General features: G+C 45.5%; 1 protein-coding gene across 4 annotated transcripts in view; it reads left to right on the plus strand.

Moving 5' to 3' along the window:
- The window catches only part of Sulf1 (Extracellular sulfatase Sulf1), a 37,236-nt gene extending 19,401 nt beyond the window's left edge, over window positions 1-17,835 (plus strand). For 3 of the 4 annotated variants that reach the window (XM_089565908.1, XM_089565907.1, XM_089565910.1), the window contains exons 12-18: window positions 42-517; window positions 4,044-4,213; window positions 5,139-5,281; window positions 6,614-6,731; window positions 8,923-8,968; window positions 10,663-10,733; window positions 15,501-17,835. In XM_089565908.1, coding sequence (XP_089422034.1) covers window positions 42-517; window positions 4,044-4,213; window positions 5,139-5,281; window positions 6,614-6,731; window positions 8,923-8,968; window positions 10,663-10,690 — 981 coding nt within the window. In that variant the 3' untranslated portion in view covers window positions 10,691-10,733; window positions 15,501-17,835. Of the gene's footprint in view, window positions 1-41; window positions 518-4,043; window positions 4,214-5,138; window positions 5,282-6,613; window positions 6,732-8,922; window positions 8,969-10,662; window positions 10,738-15,500 lie in introns of all 4 variants that reach the window. The other variant, XM_089565909.1, reaches the window with a different exon arrangement.
- Window positions 17,836-23,489: the final 5,654 nt, after the last annotated feature.

A 23,489-nucleotide genomic window follows, 5' to 3' on the forward strand; every position in this document is an offset into this window, starting at 1 on the left:
TGGTGGCTGCATATTTGCTCCTTGTGCTGTTCCTCCTTCAGATGAAGTTTTTGGAGCACACAAACAGCAGTGGTGATCAGCCCTGGGCCAGTGCCCTGGGTGACCAGCCGAGGGGCGGCGACAGCGGATGTGGTCCTGACGACCGCTGGTGTGCCACTGGCAGTGGCAGACAGGACGGGCGGCCAGTGCGACCGAGCCACAACGCGAGGCGACTCTGGCGTCAGAAGAAGGAGCACATAGACGCTCTCATCCGCCGGCTGCGCCAGAAGCTGGAGCAGCTCAAAGGACTGCGGAGGACGTTGAAGAAGCACAAGACCAAGCACCGTCACCATAAGCTGTTGCCCCTGCCGACGACAGAGGTCCTTCCGCCAGCAACAGCGCGGGAAGGCAGGGCAAAGGGAGGAGTGGAAGATGAAGATGACGTTGAGAATGGTGATGAGGGTGAAATCGGAGAGGAAGTGGCGCCGGGGCAATGCCATTGCGCAAACGGCCAGCGGGGTGTGTTCTCCAGAGACAGGTGTGTGATTTTAGCTCTTGGAGTGCTTGTGTGCGCTGCGTGGAATGCTTAGCCAGAAGCTTTTTTTCATGAGACTTGCATTGATCAGAGCTCAATGCGGTATGAATTTGTAGCCATGATGAGCTGGGTTTTTTTTTTTTTTTATTGCCTTTGCAGTAACTGATAATGTGGGAGTAACAACTTGATACCCCTGCGCTCTTCTTATCTTATTCACCTTTGTCCATGACAGTCACTTTCTGTGTGCAGAGAATACATTACACTTTTCTTATGGCGGTGGTTTATTGGAATGAAAAGAATTTGGGGCATTGCTTTGAATTGCATTTGGTGATGTGGTGGATGATGCTTCGTTTTTTTCAGGCGTTTTAAAATCATCAGAGCTCGTGTGGTGCACTTTGGGTCAAACTTATCGTGCTGCTTCAAAACTTCCAGCTGTAGTGAAGTGCTGAATGAACACCCCCATGTGTACTAGTCTGAAGTGAGCAGCAGCTGTGAAGCAAGATTGCTGTACGTTTATGTTGAGGGTTTTTGAGCATTAGTATGTACAGGTGCCGTCAGAAGTAAATGGAAGGCAATATTAACAAAAAAATTTAATCATAGCCCTCCCAATTGATACATCCTTCAATACATACCTATGTGCTGCCTAATTGTGATTTTGCGAATTGCACTGTGCACCAACAAACATGGACCATTATGCTTTAGATTTAAAAAAATTAAATTTTTTTGACAAAGTCGCCTTCCATTTACTTTTGACGGCGAGTGTACCTGTGGTCTGCTTCATGGGCGCACGCATGCCGTAACTAGGGCGTATTAGTCTGGTCCCTTTAGTAATCTCTGCAGGGCTGCCACAATTGCTCTGACACTGTTCGTTTGGTCTTCTGGGGCTTATTGTACATGCATTTCGCAAACCTCTCATCATCAGTCTTCTTGCTGAGTGTGTGCCAAGTTTGCTGTGGCATGTTTGCTGTGTCTTAGCATGGGTCGCCTTGTGTGTTCAGAGGGATATGCAGCGCTGTGCCTCCAGGGAAAACAAAGAGGGCCCCTCTTCTCTGCTATTGCTCAAGAAGCATCCTTAATTCTTTCTTTGTTTTTCATTGAGAGAGCCTCCTCTATTTAGAGGGAGGATTGCGAATCATTCCCCCCCGAACAGTTATGTCATGCTTGCAGCCAGGTGCCTCGCCGCTGCCTGAAAACACTTGAAATGCCACGTGTCAGGAAGAACAAACACATTTGGAGCAGGGTGAGCACGAATTTAAAAGCCAGATTTTCTTGGCACAGCATTTTGGGGCAGGCCAGTCATGCCCTGGGCATCAGTTGGACGGGTACAAAATGCAATTCAGTGACCTCCAGCTGTCGATGTGGAACAAGGTTTATCAAGTACAGCTGGTGCTACTAGAGTGCATGGAGATCGAGTTCTGTAGTCATCTGTGTCCTTCAGTTATATGCAGAGGCCTGGATTGGGAACACTTGAGAGTAAGAGTAAGCGGAGAATATCTTAGTAATCTGCGATTCGCTGATGACATTGCCTCCCTAAGTCACTCAGAGAATGAATTGCAAAGCATGATCATTGACTTAGACAGGCAGAGCAGAATGGTGGATCAAAAAATTTATACGCTGAAAACTAAAGTAATGTTCAGCAGCCTTGGAAGGGAACAGCAGTTTACGATTGGTAGCGAGGTGCTGGAAATGGTAAGAGAATACGTCTAGTGTAAAAGCCTGCGTATAATACAAGGTTTTTTTTTTTTTTTACAGATTTCAGCATGTCAAATTTCCACCTCGTATTACATGTGGGTCCGAAAAATTTTCGGCGAAAATCTGCAGTTCTGATTTTATTATTGAGCACCATCACCATCACTCTTCCAGAAAGAGGAGGCACTATCTAATGGTGGTGTAGGTCGGTAGTATCGATCTCGAGGCCATTGCACAAAACTGACGTGACCTCGCGACTTCCAGAATCATTGAACCTCTCATGGTGTCAGGGTCGCAAAAGCAGCACTCGGCTGCTTTTAAAAGGAAACTAATCGCAGCTGCTGAAAGCATCGGCAGTGCGTCAAGCGCTGCTACATATTCTAATCAGGGAGTAATTACTCATTGACGTCCACCCAAGCGCAGCCGTAAGGCTACAAAGGAAAGCTATACAGCTTTCTCAGAAACTTCATAGTTAAAGAAAAATTCGTCCAGGTCCAGGGTTCGAACCCGGTACCACCGCTTCACCGGAGCAGTCGCTCTACCGACTGAGCTAACCGGGACGGCAAGCTTATGGTAGGGCGAGAGCGAATTGATCAATAACTCGAAGTGGGAACAGTGTTGGTCGAAGTAGTGAGAGCCTGCAGTTACTGTCACCAGACACGGGCCTCTCCAGCCACGCTGGAGAGTTAGCCAGTTGGATTGCGGATGCTTGGGCCAGCATTCCAGAGAAGCTCGCCAGTTATTATTTCCTGAAATGCGGAATATCGAACGTGCTCGACTGAACCCAAGGCGTGTTTCTGTGGAACGATATCTATGATAAGGGCTTCTTGGAAGACAGCACACCCGACGATCATTAAAGCTCCGACTACGAACACTTCCGGTGCGTGCACACCAGCGCGTATGTCAGAACCGGTTTGTGCAAGCTCGCGGATGCGAGTAGGTGCCAGTGCGCGGCGCCTCTGTACCTGCCATTCGAGCTGCACGCGTCGCATCTGGTGCGCCAGCTTACACAAATAATTGGAGGGCGTTTGGCTTCTGTGACTTCTGGAACATCTTCAAGCTGACTGCCTTTCTCCACAAATTGCACCTTGTATTGTATGGGGGTCTATCATAGGCAGGCTTGTACGGTACTTTAGGCAGGTAGTTACCGCTGATCCGGATCACAAGAGTGAAATAATGAACAATATGGATGGCATTCATGGAGTGCACTTGGCAGTTTCTTTCACATCATGAATGGCAGCTTTCCAATATCACTTAAGAGAAAAGTATAAGACAGCTGTATCTTATTGGGACCCATCTATGTGCTTGGGCAGGGCATGTAATGCGAAGGCAAGGGTTGCAGGGGGCGACAGAAGGTTAGGTGGGCAGGTGAGATTAAGAAGTTTGCAGGAATACAGTGGCCACTGCTGGCAAAGGACAGGGTTAATTGGAGAGACATGGGAGAGGCCTTTGCCCTGCAGTGGGCGTAGTTGGGCTGATGACGATGTTATGAATGGTTCATTTCATGTTTTATAGGAATGGTGGCCATTGTTAAACTGATCCATGTTCTGGAAACTGTGCTGTTGCGTAGCAACCGAAAATGTGTGTTTTATGTGTTGCTGCATTTGATGGTATCCTAGCTACATGTGTATGCATGCGTCAGTAGCAATAACATGAAAAGCTTGTTTCTATGGCATTTTCCATCTATTGAGCAATGTCTCATTGAATAGTTGTAGCTACTGTATAGCGCACACTTTTCTTTTTTAATGGAATTGCAGATTGTTGCTATGCTTTTAGCTAGACAAGCTTGCAAATTTGGTGCAATGCAGTTGTCACATGCTGCCTTTTTTTTTTATTTCAGCCACGAAGACCTCGGAGGTGAGCATGCAAGGACCAAGGAGGAAAAACTGAGGCGCAAGGAGCGAAAGTTCCGCCGCAAGTCAAAGTTTGAGAACACCACGTGCAACCTCGAGAAGATGAACTGCTTCACCCATGACAACAACCACTGGAAGACTGCACCCCTGTGGACATGTAAGTTGTGCTGATTGTTTCTGGGAGCCATAATGGCGGACACTTCTTGCTCCAAATAGTTGACAACAGTCACCTTGCAATAGTTAAAATTTGAAGGGAACGAAAAAATTTTTCAATTATGTTGAGTTCAAATTAAGTGCCGTCATTTTAATGTACAGTCGGGAACAAAAGTCTCCGGACCACGTGTTCCTCTAACTAAGCCAATAGCTCTGCTATTATTCAGTGGCTGGAGACCACACTTGTGCAGGTAAAAGTTAAATTTTTGTTCGTTCATCTCCACAAGTGCGGTCTCCAGCCGCTGTCTGATAGTAGAGCTATAAGCTTCGTTTGAGGAACACGTGGTCCGGAGACTTTGGTCCCCGACTGTACGGTGTTGATGGGACCGAAGCTATGGTTCACAGACTTGGAAGTCCTAATTAATGTTGGCTATTAGGGTAGTGGTTACTAGAAATTTTTTTATTTTCTGACCGTTTCAAGACCGCATCTCCCTTTAACGAGCAATGCCATTGGCCTGTTTTCTTCTTATTTACTGCTAAGTTCATGGTAAGGTGGGTTCCTATGAGAGTATGTTATACTTGGCTTTGGCCACATACCTGCCTGTGCAGCGTCAAAGCTTGCAGACCTTCGTGGAGAAGATAAGATGGAGAGGCCTGTGATGCCTGCTTCACGAAATTTAGTACTCTTGAAATAGCTGCATTTCTAAAATATTGATGTGATGAAAAATAAGTTGTTTTCAATGCAGATTCAGATATCTTGTGTAGTCTGGTGGGCTTCGAATCAACAAAGTTCTGCTATGTAATATGGGCGTGGAAAAGTTCTGCACCCTTACGTAACGTGCTGTAGATGTTTGGTGTCAAGAGTTTCCTTAGTACCGTTTTTGCAAGTGCTAACTACCGTTGTTGTATTGCGCCTATTCTCGTTTCAGATGGCCCGTTCTGCTTCTGCCAGAATGCCAACAACAACACATTTTGGTGCCTGCGGACAATCAACGAGACCCACAACTTTCTCTACTGTGAATTTGTCACTGGCTTCATCACCTTCTATGACATGACAGTGGACCCATATCAGGTTGGTGGCAGAACTTCTGCTACTATTCAGCTGTGCCTCTTTTTCTGGGGTAGTGAGGTTGACAGTGGATTTGTGTGGCTTGCTGAAGGGGAGCGCAGGTGTGAAAAAAAATAGCACTGCTACTTAGTTCTGCATATTTAATCATCCTATCTGCTCAAGCATCATTTCTCTTTAAAGCTGCAATTTTGTTCTTTGTTAAAATCAATTGTTTAGCTCTTTTTGGCTATGTTGATGTTTGTTCCGCTGCAAAAATCATTTGTTGCCAAGAAAAATCTGATTTAAAAACCAAACACTTTTTTTCCAACCACTTGATTCAAACCCGTGACACCGGTAATGGAAAGGGCTCTGTGATCATTGTTTAAAAGTGGATGGCAGAGTGATGTAGCCTCCGTGATCCACAGCTAAAGAAAGGTATTGGTGTCATCACGGGTTGATTGTGAAAGTAGATGGTGGTGGCAACGCCTGTATTTTGGCCTTTTCTAGCTTGTGGAAGCTCCGTTGCCTGTGAGAGTAGCATCTTGGTCATTAGAATACGGTAACCTAAAAATACCAGGCCCGTTTTTCAGTTTCTTCTCACTGTCACTTTAATTAACGGGAGAGGAGGGCCTTACAAAAACATTTAAAGAAGTCTCATTTGTGGAATCTTTAAGCATGTATTTCTTGCCTGCTGATTCCAAATATGTCATTTAATTTTATGCAGAGCAAGTTCTTGAGCACTTATGTTTAATGTTATGCAACTTTTTGCCAAGAGAGTTCAAGAAATTTTGCTACAGGGAACTTGGCATGCCATTTCTAGAGCCTTGATGTAAATCAACTCCATTGAATTTTTGTTCTTCGTAAAAATCGACTCTGTGGCCCTTTCTTGTTATGTTGATGACTGTCTGGGTGCAAAAGATGCATTTGTTACCGAGAAAGTTGCGCATAAAATTTTCCCGCCACTCGATTTGAAACTGGTGTCGTCTAGATAGATGAAAGGGGGCTCCATGATCACTGTTTTGAAGGACTGTGTAGCCTAATTTCTGGGATCCGCATCCAAAAAAAAACTGTCAATGCACCTCAGTTTACTTACGGAAACAGACGGTGATGCCGACATCTGTATTTAATTCTCTGGTCATTTCTAGCTCATAAAAGCTCCTTTTTTGTTTTTTTATCAAGATGTGATAATATTTTGATACAAGCTACTTGATTTTTTGCCTCGTCCCTTTAATCAGTTGCAGCCTTACATGTGCAGGGGAACAGTGGGCGCAGAAATGTCTTGCTCGTTCTTGTGTTTTCAAGCTTTGCTGCCTTTTCGTTGTCCTGATCAGTTCGCTGCGATTTGCTTCCTTCCAGTTGCGAAATGCAGTCCACGACTTGACGACGCAGGAGGTCCAAGAATTGCACAACTCTCTTGAAAGGTTAAAAAGATGCAAGGGATCTCGAGAGTGTCATTTGAGGTACAGGCCTGAAGGTGTGTATGCACTCGTCATGAGTGGGCGTCTTGTCACTGTTTGGTTATGTAAGCTGTGCCCTTACCACTGTTTGCATGACATTATTTTGCTCAATGCTGTGTTGCTGAAGGCGCTTCAAAAGCAAGGTGTCCTAGCATTTTAAAGCCTATAATAGCTTTATGGGAACAAAAGTTATAAATTTAAACCTCTATTTTTTGACCTGCTCGGCTGCTCGCCTGAAAGACGCAGGTTCGATCCCGGCCGCGGCGGTCGAATTTCTATGGAGGCGAAATTTCAGAGGCCCTTGTACTGTGCGATGTCAGTGCACGTTAAAGAACCCCAGGTGGTCGAAATTTCCGGAACCTTTCACTACGGCGTCCCTCACAGCCTGAGTCACTTTGGGACGTTAAACCCCAATAAACCAATAAACCTCTATTGAACAGAGTTGTAAAATCCGCAGTTTTGTTCATAACATTGGAATGTTGTTGCCTCGAAATTCGTCTCCTCGCATGCTAAAAAACCTCCCGAACTTATTGGGGATCATTTACGGGAAAAAAAAGCTATTTATGGCTAAATAGATCCCACTATTTCTATGCCATTAACGGCACTGTTGATGGTCACTAGTATAAATTGTTCTGGGGATGCCCGTGCATGGCGATTGGTATCAAAATAAACATGGCTGCCAAATGTGAAATTGCAGCATTGATGATCCAGACAAACCTGCATATTTTATCTGTTTAACCCTTTGAGGGTCGAATTATTTTGAAGAAAACTTTCCCAGGTGGTCAAATTACTTTATTGCGGATCTTGAATCTACAAAATGTATATAATCGAGAATAAATAGTAAAAAAAAATTAGGAACAGTACTTTGGTGACAGCATCACTCACAACTGGAAAATGTTCAATAGAATAGAATAGCAACGGTGATAAGCAAGCTAAGAGCAGCACCAATAAAGATAGAAATCAACTTTCGCCGCCTCTGCAAAACAGTGCCCACAAAGAGAAAACACGTTTCGCGCGACTCCGTTGCGATCCCGCGGCGGAATCGAAACCGCGTAGGCGCGTTGCCACAGAGGGCGAGAATACCTCGCGAGCAACGGTGATAAGCAAGCTAAGAGCAGCGCCAATAAAGATAGAAATCAACTTTCGCCGCCTCTGCAAAACAGTGCCCACAAAGAGAAAACACGTTTCGCGCGACTCCGTTGCGATCCCGCGGCGGAATCGAAACCGCGTAGGCGCGTTGCCACAGAGGGCGAGAATACCTCGCGAGCAACGGTGATAAGCAAGCTAAGAGCAGCGCCAATAAAGATAGAAATCAACTTTCGCCGCCTCTGCAAAACAGTGCCCACAAAGAGAAAACACGTTTCGCGCGACTCCGTTGCGATCCCGCGGCGGAATCGAAACCGCGTAGGCGCGTTGCCACAGAGGGCGAGAATACCTCGCGAGCAACGGTGATAAGCAAGCTAAGAGCAGCGCCAATAAAGATAGAAATCAACTTTGGCAGCCCCTGCAAGATAGTGCTGACAAAAAGAAAACTCAAATTTCGCGCGACTCCGTTGCGATCACGCGGCGAAACCAAAACTACGAAAGGGGTGTTGCCGCAGTCTGTGCCGCCGCGCTAAAGCTAGACATAAGTTCTGCTTATCTCTGTAAGAAGGCAGCACAAAATACAAACACTTCTTGTAAGTCCTAAGAGGTGGCAGCACCCCCCAGTGAGCACGCATTGCTCTTTTGGCGCAAAATTTCAAACGGAAGATCGAAACCGTACCCGTACGGCAAAGACCTTGCGGGACAGAAAACCGCCGCCGTACATATACGGCAAAAACCTTCAAAGGGTTAAAACAACACTTGTTTCAACAAGCATGAACCAGAATTTGTAAAAATGGGCTAGCAAGTTAACCAGCTATTTAACCAGGTTAGTAGTTAATGGGATCACCTGTTTTCTGATGTCTGCCGACACTGGTATTTCAATGCCGCAGTGGCCATCTCAGTATCTCAAGAAGCCTAGTCTAGAAATTCTAGTCCAAATTCGCTGAGAAAACCAATATAAACAACAAAGGTTGCCTTACGAGCATATTTTTGGGGAATAGAACAAGTACAGTGGTTGTTTTGCAGCTGTCTGTTACGTGTTAGGATTTTTCTGACCTGTCAAGGTACAGAGAGGCCTGTGTGTTTTGTCTTTTTCACCCATTGTTTGTGTTTTATTTCCAGGCCGACGGGATTTTTTCCCTGGGTCAGCACGGGCAAGGCATGACAGGTCAGTTGCCTGTCTTGTAGATATTCATGCTTAACCTGCGTGCTATTTTATGCATGTTGGCTGTGAATTCTTCACAGATGGTCTTGACATTTAGCAAATTGAGAATTTTCTGTTGCTTCAAAAAATTGCCCCAAAAAGAAAACACGAATTATGGAACTTTTTGCTAAATGGCCCGTTTTGTAACTAAACTTGAGGTTTAAAAAAAATTCCCAATTTTTACTTCTCTAATTCAAGAAAAAAAAAATATACCGTATTTACTCACGAATGATCGCACCCCCGAATTTTGCTGGCAGAATTCAGTTTTTTTTATTCCCCGCGTAATGATCGCACCCTGAACTTGCCGTGGCAATCTGGCGACGATGTCGAGTCTAGCCGACGATGATTGTACTTGCTTATCTGTCTGACAGATGGCACGTGCAGATTACCATCTTGCTCTGTCAGCATTGCAGCGGCAGCCGCCTGTTGGTTGACCTGCGGTCACACGGGCAGTCTAAATGCGGTTATGCTTAACCGCGGATACCAAACTTAACTTCGGTTATCTCGAATCACGGTTCGCCGTTGTCGCAAGTCTCGCCACCGTTCTGGGTTGCGGTGCAACGAACGAAGTGACGCGGTGATCCGGCTAAACTTTATTGTTTTCGTAAATAATAAACCCTGGGATATGGGAACATCAAAAATGAATCCTCCTTGAGGATCGCGGGCCTGTACAGAGTTGCTAGCTAGTTTTACGTTCTCAGCCGCGCAGCAGCTGCCGCCGTTGCAGCGCGTGTGACCCGATCAGCTTGGCCAGTTCCGCTGCGAAGGCATCGCTGAAATCGATCGTATATATTTCTTTTAATATGAAACAATGAGATTGTGAGTATGGCAGCACCATAAAAGCGCCGTCCACTGTGGCTTCGTTACGAAACAAGTTAGGCCTAGCGACGACTAGGGAGTACAGAGCGCCATCGTCCGCCGCGCTCGCGGGTGGATGACGGTTGCGGCAAGCGCGCGGAATCCAGTGCTCTGAGCGTTGCGAACGTGTCCCCTAAGTACATCAACGATGCGGCAGGGACCGGACATTTTTCGGCATAACGGCGGTAAAATGCGTATCTGATGAGATCGAAGGCCGCATAAAAACGCCATCGCGCAGCACTATACACACTGCCTCTTTTGATGCGTTGCTCTTTGAACGTGATTTAGTGCGAAGAAAGTACGCTCTTGAAGTGAGCCAGCTCTTGCGCGCTTTTCGCACTCTACCTTATCGGTTAACGACGTAAGCCGAGATCGGTTCGCGATAACCGCGGGTAGCGCGCCCGTGTGATAAGTGTTGTCTGTCTGCGACTTGTTTGCGTTTTCCGTGCTCAATTTTTAAAAAAAATTTACCCCGCGTAATGATCGCACCCCTAAATTTGCGTCAATCTTTTTAAAAAAAGAGTGCGATCATTATGCGAGTAAATACGGTAAATAGAACCCAAAAATGGGCTGTACAGGAATCCAGGCTCTACAGGAAGGGCAGGAATCCTGTGCAGCTTAGTATGAAAAGCTAAAGTAATTCTGAGGGAAGAGGAAAGGCTGTTATGTATCGAGTTAATCTGCAAAGTGTAGTATATGGTATTTTCTTTTTCCTTGTATATTGGCTCGGGAAGTATTTTTTAACTTGCCTTTGGCTGGAGCTCACTACAGTGTACTTTGTTTCTTTTTTATCATTACAGGCATTGGAAGAATGGTCGTGCTGAGTAAATGCAAGGTTGGCCTCTGTTCGGGTGGAGACTGAATGCCAACCGTAGGTGCTGGTTTTTCTGAGCATTGTGTGATGTTACTAATAGTAGCGTTGTGGCTCAACTGTTGCTGCAATATAAAAAACACAACTGTATACGCGGGCTGGACAGAATTAGGTTAAAGTTTGTGCATGTGTGTGCATGCATGGAGAAACATCTTAAAAGAGTGATTAATAACACTTTGGTCTTCCGGTCCAAGGGTATCTGGAGGCCTGTGGCTGGTGAACAGTGAAACAGAAAAAGCGAAAAGCTTTTCAGGCACACTTTTTTTGTGGTGTTCAACACAGTAATTGTGTCCTCATGTGGCTTCTAGCGCACTTATTTGCTGTCACACCTACAGTAGGCTCTCATTAATTCACGCTTTCAAACTTCAAGGCACTAGATATTTTTGTTTTAATGATCAGAAGTACAGAAGTACAAAATGTTATTTGCTCTATCCTTATCTTTGTGTACAAATAGTAATTTGGAACCTTTTCTCTCTCCAGAATTAACTATAAGCATTTGCACTACCTAAAATATGGGTGAAAGAAGGCAAAATGTGATTTGCTCTGTGCATATCTGTTAATGATATCCTGGTCGAAATCAAGAGGAAGAAGTGGGCTTGGGCAGGGCATGTAATTCGAAGGAAAGATAACACACCGGTCCTTAAGGGTAACAGAGTGGATTCCAAGAGAAGGCAAACGTAGCAGGGGGCGGCAGAAAATTAGGTGGGCGGATGAGATTAAGAAGTTTGCGGGAATATGGTGGCCGCGGCTGGCGAAGGACAGGGTTAATTGGAGAGACATGGGAGAGGCCTTTGCCCTGCAGTGGGCGTAGTCAGGCTGATGATGATGATGATATCTGTGCGTACAAATAGTAATTTGGAACCTTTTCTCTCTGCAGAATTAGCTGTAAGCATTTGCACAACATATGTGGGTGAAAAGCAGCCCCCAACTGGCTGTGTGGTTGACCAATAAAATCAGTGATGCGCTGGACAGTAAAAATCCTCCAAGTTAGTATTCAAAAGTTGGATTATCAAATAAGCTTAAATAACATTCAAGAAAATAGCCTTGAACTTTAGTAAATTGAAGTGGTGAAAAATCCGAGTGAAAACTGCATGGCAACGACAGCTTTTTGCAGTCCCGTCAGTCCTTTTTACGTGCACACTGCTGGGAGTGCCGAATCAGAACTGCTTCAAAATTGTAAGGATCTCCGCTGTCTCTTTCACGGTGCATTGGGTAGCGTTGTAGCTGCTCAGTAGTGGCGGTTACCATTTGAGGAGGCTTCACTGCATAAACTGCTAACAGCTCATAAGTGTGCATGGTTGGCACCCAGGCAAAACCATAGAAGTGAGGGGCCAAAATAACAAGGCGCCTGAAAAAAAAAAAATGCGATCACGCTTAATAAGTGTTTGCAGTGGCATGCAGCTAGGCTTGGCTGACTGATGCACGGCTCATAACCATTATCAGGCCAGTAGTGAATCTGTGGAAACAAAACTGCGCCGTGACGTGGGCCCTCAGACTGTCGGCATGCCTGCCGTTGTGCACATGCTAGTCGACGCCAGTGCTCTTGTGGGCAACAATCCAGGCATGCGGAGGGCTATTTGAATGATTGCTTGCCATGTTGAGATGTGACTGTCAAACTTTCAGCTGACTCCATGCTGCTAACCTGACATATTAAACCTCGGCTGCCACTGTTTCTGCATGCTGAGCACGTTGGAGAAAGACAAAGTTTGACTGAACCGAAACAGTGGTATGAACGGTCTACAAATTGAGCGGCTTTAAAATGCATTTGAAATGTAGCTGGCCAGCCAGAATTTCGAAATTTTTTTGGATTAAGTGAAAATGCAGATTGTCAGAGTTCGAACTGTCGCGAGTCCGTTGTTTTATAACAACTCCGGCGTTTAAGGGGGTTCTTGGCAGTTACCGTATAATGCGGAATATAGGTCGACCCCCTAACCTTAAAGCAAAAAAGTCAACATAAAAATTATGAGGCACAAAACTTCGTTTTATTCACTGGTGCCACCAGACTCGTAGCCTCCTCATTCGTCCGAGCTGTCTGAACTCTCATCCGAAGACGACTGCTTCGCGCTGGCTGCGTCCCACAGCATGTCGTCCTCGGTATCGTCCAACGAGTTGCTCATGCAACATTTCTTGAATGCCCGCACCACCATATCGTCGGGCAGCGAGCGCCAAGCCTGGGCCACCCAGGTGGCCACAGTGGTGAGAGGCGGCCTGCGCAGCCGGCCGGTGGGAGTCTTTGGGTTGTCGCCCGTCATCCACTGATTGTGCAGTTCACGCACGCGGTCTTTGAAGGGCTTATTCAGCACGACGTCTAGTGGCTGAAGTTTTGAAGTCATGCCCCCCGGAATGACAACGAGCTCCGTCCTCCCGTCGCGGAGCGCCTGCTTCAAACCAGCGGTGAAGTGCCCGCAAAAGGCATCCAACACGAGCATGCTTGGACACCGCAGGAGTGCTCCGGGTCGTCGACGCCGCGGTGAACTGACGTTGAGTACCGGTACTCATTTTGCGGGCTGTCGCGAAATTAATACGTTACAATGCCAAGAACGATTACCGCCGTCAACGTTTGGCTGTGTCGGTCGACAAAGAGGAAGGAAAGGATCGTTAACATGGAAGCGGTAACGATGCGGATGCCAAAATGTCCGCGGCTCGCACATGTTGCCAGACGACTGTGCAGTTTGTGCTAAAGGCCGGTATACAAGTCAAGGGGGGACCTTTTGGTAATGTATTCTTCGGAAAAAACCTCGACCTATATTCTGCACTATACGGTAGTTATTTCAGCAATATTTGTGAACAGAATGGGCAGAATTTTTGGAGATTTTGGCAATATAGGAACAAAATTGGCTGAAGAATGCTGTACACCGTTGGTAATAATCTGGCCAGCACTGGAACATAAGTCACTTCAGAGATACACCTCATTCATCTCAAGTTACAGGAATCACAGCTATCACAAAGTAATTTAGATATTGTTTAATTAAGCAACTATTTTGGGATCTTTGTAGCTGGATTTTTTCTATAGAGATTTTTGTATTGGTGCTTATCACAGTACTGATGGAGGCCTAAAAACCAAACGTCTCTTCATGAACAATTTTGTGAAGAAACTTCTCTCCCTGTGTTGACATGCTAGCCTGTTCTTCGGATAATGGACTGCAGTAATACTCGAGCAGCCCATAGAAAACTGGACAGCTTTATTGCATGCCCTTTTTTTATATTTGCTCAGCTGCACATGATGTGGCACTGCAATTAACCCTTTGAAGGTTTTTGCCGTATATGTACGGCGGCGGTTTTCTGTCCCGCAAGGTCTTTGCCGTACGGGTACGGTTTCGATCTTCCGTTTGAAATTTTGCGCCAAAAGAACAATGCGTGCTCACTGGGGGGTGCTGCCACCTCTTAGGACTTACAAGAAGTGTTTGAATTTTGTGCTGCCTTCTTACGGAGATAAGCAGAACTTATGTCTAGCTTTAGCGCGGCGGCACTGACTGCGGCAACACCCCTTTTGTAGTTTTGGTTTCGCCGCGTGATCGCAACGGAGTCGCGCGAAATTTGAGTTTTCTTTTTGTCAGCACTATCTTGCAGGGGCTGCCGAAGTTGATTTCTATCTTTATTGGCGCTGCTCTTAGCTTGCTTATCACCGTTGCTCGCGAGGTATTCTCGCCCTCTGTGGCAACGCGCCTACGCGGTTTCGATTCCGCCGCGGGATCGCTACGGAGTCGCACGAAATGTGTTTTCTCTTTGTGGGCACTGTTTTGCAGAGGCAGCGAAAGTTGATTTCCATCTTTATTGGTGCTGCTCTTAGCTTGCTTATCACCGTTGCTATTCTATTCTATTGAACATTTTCCAGTTGTCAGTGATGCTGTCACCAAAGTACTGTTCCTAAATTTTTTTTACTATTTATTCTCGATTATATACATTTTGTAGATTCAAGATCCGCAATAAAGTAATTTGACCACCTGGGAAAGTTTTCTTCAAAATAATTCGACCCTCAAAGGGTTAAGACTAACTAACAAAACCTAACTTTAAGAAGTTCCCAATCTAGCGAACGATTCCCTGGCAAGTACCCATAGCGATCAGTGTTCTCAATAGCCCGATGTAACGAAAAAAAACAACCACTTAACAATTTAAGTAAAAAAAAGTTGATTTCCCGCTTATTATGCCCATGACATCTCTCGAAGCTTGGTGGCAGCGTGCCATCAGTAACATCCAAGCGCCCAAGTCGCAGGCCTGATTTTGTTTTGATGGGGCTGCAGTCTGCGTCGCTGCATGGAACAAAGGACTCTGCGGTCGATGATGCTTTTCACCTTGGCTTCAAGTCCGTTCTACCACATAGCGCTTTCACGCATACTTTCGCGGACTTTTCATACACGTAGGCGTGGGGTTGTTGGCAAATAATATGCCGCGGTAGCTTTTGGGTGCCACTACTCTACAATTTTAGATTTCAAAGAGCAGATTCGTGGCTGCTTTTCGCTTCATTAAATCAAGTTATAAGTGTATAAATTTGCAAGAAACGAAAGCTGGAGATATCAGTCCCCAAGTTCTGTTGCTCTGTCCTCTGTGCAAGTAGCGGCATTCTTTGTGAGCAGAGTTTATTGCACTTCTTCGCGAGCATAGACAAACTTTCGGCAGTCAAAGAAAGCACTCCAAGTTAAGTACTTCAGTAACTGTGGCATTTTTTTTTCTTTCCATGTTCCCTTTTGACAGTCACTGAAACACCTTGGACTGATGACTCTTTTGCCCTCGCAATTAATAATTTCCCCTCTTTCTTATTTCTTACAGTTATGTCTGTACAAAGGAAATGCATGTGAAGGACATCACGAAACTGCCTAGGAGATGGCACGTCGAAGTTCCTGCAGCTGGCCTCTTCTTGCTGCCCTACTTTCTTGCATTTTTTTGTTGTTAGCGCGAAATCTGCATTTATACTATTTTTTTTAGAGTGCAAATGTCGACCCCGTTTTTGTGGAGAAATTGGTCAGACTGGAACACAAAGAAACCAATCTCTTTGGACATGGTAGTGAAGGCGCTGACATTGTACGTAGATGTGCTTAGATAAAGAGTATCTGATGTTAGATATTTGAAGGCTGTTATCCACTGTGCAAAAATTGTTGCCTCGTCTCTCTTGTACCGAATTGTCAGAGTGTATATTTCTTGGAGGGGAGGTTATTAGCAACTTGAACCGAGACTTGTTTAGTCCTGTAATGTTGAAGCACTACTTTAAGCAGGCAGGGCTCACCTGACAGTACTATTTTACTGTCTACATAAGAAAGCTGCTGTTTTATTGCTTTCGAGCCGAATTACGAAAGAATGCTTCTTGGAAGAGCAGTGAAGCCTTGTAGCTTTGTGTAGTACTGAAATTGAAAGAATACTCTGCAAAAAAAAAAAAGTGAGGAGGAGGTTGGATTGGCAGTCACTACTCCACTGTCATTAGCACTGTTAAGCACCCTTCGTGGGGCTTTTTCTGAGGCAAGGTTTTTCTATGATGTATCGTCGTAGCAAGCAGGACTTTATATCTTTCACTTCAAGTTTGGAGTGGGCATGTCTCTTTTGACTTTGTTTTCTAGTTTGCAGACTACTGCACACTTATTGTGAAGGCGTAAATTCTGTCACTGGCGACTTATTAGTCTATAATTTTTATAATACTTATTTACTTCCATTTTTTGTGTTTTCTAGTGCTGTTTAATAACTGTGTATACTAGATGCATGTTCTTAGGCCTAGATTGTTGGAGTGGCCGTTTAAACTAGTTTTTGTTGGGCACTTTTTATGTTCTTTTTTTACAAGTACTATTTTGATACTTTTAAAAACTTCTTTTAATATTTCACAGCCTTATTGCTGAATCTCATGTTGCTTTTTCTAGAATTTTTTTTTTTCAAAGTCAAACTGCACTGTAGCGACAATGGAGCTATTGCTTCAAGATATGTTTTGCTACGTATTTTTCTTTTACATGCTAGCTCCTTAGAGACGTATATGTATGTACATGCCATGAGTACACAAAGCAAATTGCTTGTGTTTAGCGCTGGAATGGTTGTAATTGTATTGAACTGTTTTTTCCTGGTGGTGCACTTTTGCTTATTTATCTATTTACACGGCAAAGTGTGTTGAATTGTCATCCCTCTTTACCAGTTAGACTAGTTTGCGGGTGGTTCAGTTGCATTCACTGCTTATTTGTTGGTATGAAGCGTGATATTGTGCAGAATTGTGTTTGCGTGCTTGGTTTAGGATCCCAGGATGCTTAGATCTTTTTCTTCCCGGTTTATATTGTAGTAGCTGACACAGGGCTCGTACAATCTGATGTAAATGCTTCCAGGACAAGTTGTACATGGTCATAGTGAACATGTGGCCGTATATAGTGATGTAGCTGTTGCTTCTGTGCACTGATTATGCTAAGATTGTGTCAACTAGATATTACTCGGAAACTTGTGTGAACAAATTTACATAGTCGCCTCTCCAACTATGACTGCTGTCCAACTATGGGCACATTAGCCTGGGAGCTTTTGCATTATGTTGTACATACTTCTTTACTTGCACATGGCTTTATCTGAGACTGAAGTTGTAGCTGAAGAACGTCTTTTGGAGTGCCTGTGCAAACAAAGCTTTTGTGGAACAACTATGTGACTGCCACTTTAGTCTTGTGCATATTTACACATAAATGCCCTGTATAGTACTTGCCTTGGCACTATGCATAAGATGCAGAGTACCCCTGCTGTTTTTTTTTAACTTTTTGTAAGCTTATTTTTTGTGATGTAATATAACGTGCTGTGTAGGTTGTATAGAAGTAGAATTAAAGAATTAGTGCTGTACTTAGTACAGAACTTATCTAGTTGGTTGTTATGTAACATTGTATTGATATAAGTTTTCTCGTCCCCTCCCTGTTCTTTAACTATACGCTGTCCTTTGTACACACCGGAGCACAAATCTCGGAATTCAGGCAGATTTGGCAGTGAAACATGTGGTCACAAGCTTCGATTTTTCCATTGATGCACTACTATGTCCTGAATGAAAAATGCTGGTCCACCCAATTTCTTAGGTGTGCATTAGTGACTTGCCTCTTTCATTGCAAAAGCATCTCTCATCTGACTGTTCTCACTTCTCACAATAAAACCTTTTGGCATTTAATGTGCAGGGTGTATTTTCATTGGTCTTCGAGCTTTTTATGAACTGTGGACTGGCTATGCAGGATTTTGAACTATTGGGCAATTGGCCAGGTTCACGTGATGCTGAAACTGCACACTGGCACACATCCAAACAAATGTGACACAGTACTGACTTAAAATTGGAGTAACCAACTGGTGGCTCAGTGGGTATGGTGCTCGGCTGCTGACCCAAAAGAAGCGGGTTCGATCCCGGCCGTGGCGGTCTCATTTCGATGGAGGTGGAATTCTAGAGGCCCGTGTACTGTGCGATGTCAGTGCATGTTAAAGAACCCCAGGTCGAAATTTCCGCAGCCCTTCACTACGGAGTCCCTCATAGCCTGAGTCACTTTGGGACGTTAAAGGGACACTGAGGAGAAATTGAAGTTGGCTTGTATCGACAGAATACCAGCTCCTGATTACAAAAACGCCACTCATACTGACAACAAAGCTCTTGTAACGTAGAAAAGAGCAAGAACCAAAATACAGGTATCGCCGCCACAGGCCAAACTTGCAAGTACAAGCGTGATGACGTCATAGGACAAAACAGTGTTGCTAGAACCAATGGTTCTAGCAACACTAGGACACGAGAAGCCACGAATCACTGAGGTGCAGCCAATGCATGCGCAAATCTCCTTGATGTCGCCAGATGGCGCCACGTACCCGGCAGCCACGTGCGCGCCTGCAGCATCGGGATCAATCAGCGCCTGCTCACCGGCGGTAGGCGGGCTCCCGGTATTCCGCTAACGATAACAAGGTGCACGGTATGCTAAAGGTGTCTATTTGCGAGAACTTCGTTGACGACTTCGAGAGCGGGATCCATCGTAACGCTGGCAAAACGCCGGTGCAAACGTAAACGAAGCGACGGTAGCGACGGCCGCAGTAGCCGATAGATGCCTTCAACGTGCGGCCGCCGGCTGTAGCTTTCTTTTCGGCTGCTACTAGGCCGCACTGCTGGCCACCAGAAATCACGGAGTCTGCGTTACGTCATGTTCACGTCATGTTTCACGTCACTTAGTCCTGTGTCGTCATAAGCTGCATTCGATTCAGCCGTGGTTCTCTGCTCTGCACCGCCGGAACCGGTTCACGGTGCGCTGCACCAAAGCGCTCGATTCACAGCGCCCCCTGCACCACCGTCCGCGATTGATTTTGGTGCAGTCGTGGTGCCGCTTCGGTGCAAAGAACCGCGGCACCGTCAGAGGCGGAGGTGCAGGATTGTGGTGCACGTGTTTTACGGCGTAAGCAGACGACGCGCGCAGCCGACGATATGTTTGTTAACATCAACGGACAACTAAAGAAAGTTTTCCCCGTTTCTAGCGACAGCCTGAACAGCCTCTTGAATTCGAAGCTGAAATACCTAGCTACTACGCTTTCGTAGAAGTTGGGAATTCTGCAGCGGTCTGTCCGAACTGTGTTGCTGCTAAAGAAAGCACCACGTCGGCTTCCTCATCTTCGCTGTCTGACGACTGAGAAAATTCCATAAAAGTGGATTCGGCGATGTCGTAGTCCATGACTCCACGAGGCACGAAAAACAGACGCGACGCACCGCAACGCAACACAACACACCACGACGGACGAGAACCGGATAGCAGACGACAAGGCCTGTGCGTGCACGCGCTCGATTGAAAATCTCCGCACCAGTGATTTGTGACGCTGCTGACGCGCTGCACCTGCACCAAGAAACTGGAATTGCACCGCGCCGGCACCAACGGAACTTTTTCAGAATTAGTGCAGAGAACCAGTTCTGAATCGAACAGACCTATAAGAGAATCCCAAGTTTGAATCAGTGCGGCGGGAAAAACTTTTTCAACTTCGAATCCAAATTTCTTAGAAATAAATGCATCTTTCGCTGCCGGCCAAATGGCAACAAAGCCATGAAATGCCGAACTATCGGATTTTGCTTTAAAAAAAAATATTAATAGAGCTCTCCTCACTGTCCCTTTAAACACCAAAGCTGTTTCTTGGAACTAAGACCTCCTCACGAGGGCAGGAAAAAAGAAAGGAAGTGAAATGTTTTTTATGAACTGCCTCATATCTGAAGCCTACTGGTGAGCTATAAATCATTTTTCGCACTTAAAAAGCAGTATAAAACTCTGGTAATAATGTACCATCAAATGAAAAAGTGCAACCCTCGGTGCTGCTCACATCACCGCTGAAATAACCGTTTAACTTTAGTAGAACATGACTTAGGCACGGCATACTTCTAGCTGCAGAGCGATTACTTGACATCGCTATCATTGCTTTCCACTCTGCGCGGCAGCAATAGCCTATAACTGGGGTAGTGTGTGGTGGAGAACACTACTTGGAAGCAAGGTGTGTCGTGCTACCGCAAAATCAGCAGGTGTCAACAGTGGGTCATGGTCCGCAGCGTGCTGTATTATTCCGCTGACCTAGTCACAATAGTGAATGAATAGATTTTTTAATGTTTCCCTATACCGTATTGTGCGTTTTTATCGTAAAGACTTTCAAAATTTTTCTTACCTCAACCGCTGGCTCGTTTGCGGTGAAACTGCACACAGAGCTTGCGTATTATGGTAACTTTTGTATCGTAGCAAGTTTTACAACGGTACTTACTTAATTGAGCCGTGCATGATGCAAAAGCGCAATCGTCTGCGTCGAGATCGGCGTACCGAAACCCAAAACACCAAGTTTTTGCTGAAGGGCGGCAGTAGCGCATCTGTCTTCCACAACGAAATTAAACAAGAAAAACACAGCTCAGGACTTCGCGACGTTTTAGGTTTGGTTTTAGGAATATTCGCTTCAGCCTCTTCCCAGTTAAGACTAGTCAGTTCTAAGCTGTTCTCTATTGTGCTGTCCTTTGTTGCCGCCTCACTTGGGGAGATTACCCCATTGTCGTTGCTAAAAGACGCAGCTATAAATGACGTAATGCAGTTCACAGCATCGTCTCCCTCTAAACATTTTCCCTGAGCATCTATAATCTGTTCCTGCGTTCTTTGATTTGTTTTTCCCAACCAGCTTATATGGTTCCAGAATTTTTTTGGCCCCCCTTTATTTGCCTCGCGAACTTCAGCCAACCATTTATCAGAGGACTGCTTCATTTTAGCCTGGACTAGGACCTGAACTTGCTGTTTCTTTTGTCGATATTTCTCGCCTATTTCCCCTTCAGATAACTGCGCCCTCTTTGCTTCTCTGTGTTCCCTTGAAGCCACCCGTCGTTGTTCGATGGCCTCCTTAATTTCCATATTCCACCAGCTTCGTGGCTTCCTCTTTCCTCTCCAGCGGTTTATTCCTTTCACTTGTTTCATTTTTGTAGCGATGAGCAGTTCTAACTGATTATAATCCCACTTTTCCATGGGGCGTTTCTCGATTACTTCTTCTATATCGGCTGATATTAGCGCTATTTGTTCATCGTTTAATTTTGCGTTGTCTTTTTTACTTCGCTGCATTTCTCTCTTGACTAGGGCTCCCAACTGTAGACTAATACGTTTATGATCACTTCCTAGGCTGTACTTCCCGGGACTCTTCGTCTATTTACATTATTGCGAGCTTGCTATAGACGCCCTGCGACATTAGACAGTAGTCGATGATTGTTTGCCTGTTACGGGATTCCCACGTGATTTGTCCCTCACATTTAGTTTCTCTATTGACAATAACTAGGTTGTGCCGCTCACACAAGTCTAGCATTAACTTCCTGTTACAATCTGTGTATCCATCCAGATCCTCGATGTGGCGGTTCATGTCTCCAAGCAAAATAATATCGACACCGTCTCCAATCTGCTTTATATCGTCATTGAGGCACTTAACTAGATCCTTGTTTTCTTGCCTGCATTTGTCCCCGGTCCCTAAATAATCTACCCCTAGCCATGTCCTTTTGCCAGATACCCGATAACCAGACATGTTCTTTGCAAGTTGATTTTATTCGTTGCCAATCCTTGATGTATCAGCATACCTACTCCTACTCCCTCCTTCTCCGTTGTTGTTCTGTTGCACCCTTCCCAGACATAGCCATCGATCAAAGGTTGATCTTCTAGATCTTTCAGATGTGTCTCGCATAGAGCGTACACACCTACTGCTTCGTCCTTTCAATGCTGTTCTATTCCGAGCCATTTCGCTCTCTTTCTACCCCCTTGCATGTTTATGTAATGATCCTGGCGTTAAATTTCTTTTTCGTAGTTTTCTTTCTGGGCCTCCTAGTGGCCATTTTGTTGGGCTCAGCCGCCATTGTTACATTTACTACATCACTTCTACCTAACCCTACGCCCTGAGCCACCGTGGACCCCCTAAAAAAGCTACCGCTCGGCCTCCCAGGCGCCAGCCCCTTCCACTGAAATGGATGCCATCTCGTGCAAAATCTCTGCCCAAACCTGCTCTGTGCACTTCCTTGTTTATGTCTACCACCTCAAAGCCTTTCTCGAGGCTTAACTGCCTTATCTCTCGATTAAGATTCACAACGTCGTTAGCAACCTCTACATTCCTTCCTTGTACCTCCGGCACTGTATACACCACGATCTGCGCTTGCTGTGCTATCGCCCTTATACCGTCAACTCCCTCAGCTAATCTTTTCCCTACTTGTGCGGCGTTACCATTCAGGACATCATTTAGCCCCGCCGCTACCACTACCAAGTTACTCCTTGCAACCTTCTCGGAAAGTTCACTTTTTGTCGCTCTCAGAACATCGTCCATTGTCCTTCCTGGAAACACCCCGACTGCTACCCGCCTATCACCCTTCACATTGCAGCGCCTCATGTTTGAGTCACCAGCGATAAGCACTAGCCTACTCTGCCCCTCCCTGCTATCTTCCGGATCTTGCTGCCTCTTATCAGCGACTGTGACCTCATTTCCTGAAATTAGCTCGTTCCCCTCCTCAGTATCGCCTTTCGACTTCCCAGCTGCCACCTGTACGTAGCTGTTCCTGCCTGAACATGTCTGACCTACTGGCTTATCGCTGTCCATGACATTGCAAGCCCCATCCACGTGGCTGGCGCTGGAATACCCGCCATTGTGGCTTCCAATGGCGCTGCCAGCCGTTTTTGACTCCAACTGACAAAGCTGTTTTGAAGCTTGCGCTTCTCTGCCCTCTCTATCTGTATCTCTGTCTCTAGAGCATCCATCCTTCGCACTAGTTTGCTGTTCGCCTGTTCAGCCCTGTCCAGGCGTTCGCAACGTCAACACGCTCACAACGTCAGAAACGGGCAAGGCGGATCGCTGGTTGACCACATTCTCGCATGCAAGTCAAAAACCTGTAAGCCTTTCTTTGATTAAAGTGTCGTAATAGGAAAAAGCAGAGAAAGAGTAACGCGCGAAATCATTGAAGCTGAAAAGATAAATAGGTCAGGATGCTCGTGTGTAAGCACACCTTCCATTCTCCTCTCAGATAAAGAGCTTGTTTTTCTGAGGAATTGATACTGTTCGCACATGTGATTACCGTTTTCTGGCGTATAAATGTGATGCTTCAGGAGATTAAAATTTGTTGGAAGTTAGCGCTCGTGGTGTTAGTCTCTCGTCTCTTGTGTCCTCGTCTTTTGCTGCGCTATAGTGTATTGGAAGAATGTACCAACAAGCCCAAAAAGCCACGCTACTGCACCTAATACGCAGGATTTGCACATAAAATCTGCGCCTTCGGCCTCCTCCACCGAATCGAACCGCGTTTCTTTTAAATTCACCGACGTCTCACACTCC

This window comes from Amblyomma mixtum, chromosome 1 (genome assembly GCF_055824585.1).
Source record: "Amblyomma mixtum isolate Tamu chromosome 1, ASM5582458v1, whole genome shotgun sequence".
Taxonomy (NCBI): Eukaryota; Metazoa; Arthropoda; class Arachnida; order Ixodida; family Ixodidae; genus Amblyomma; species Amblyomma mixtum.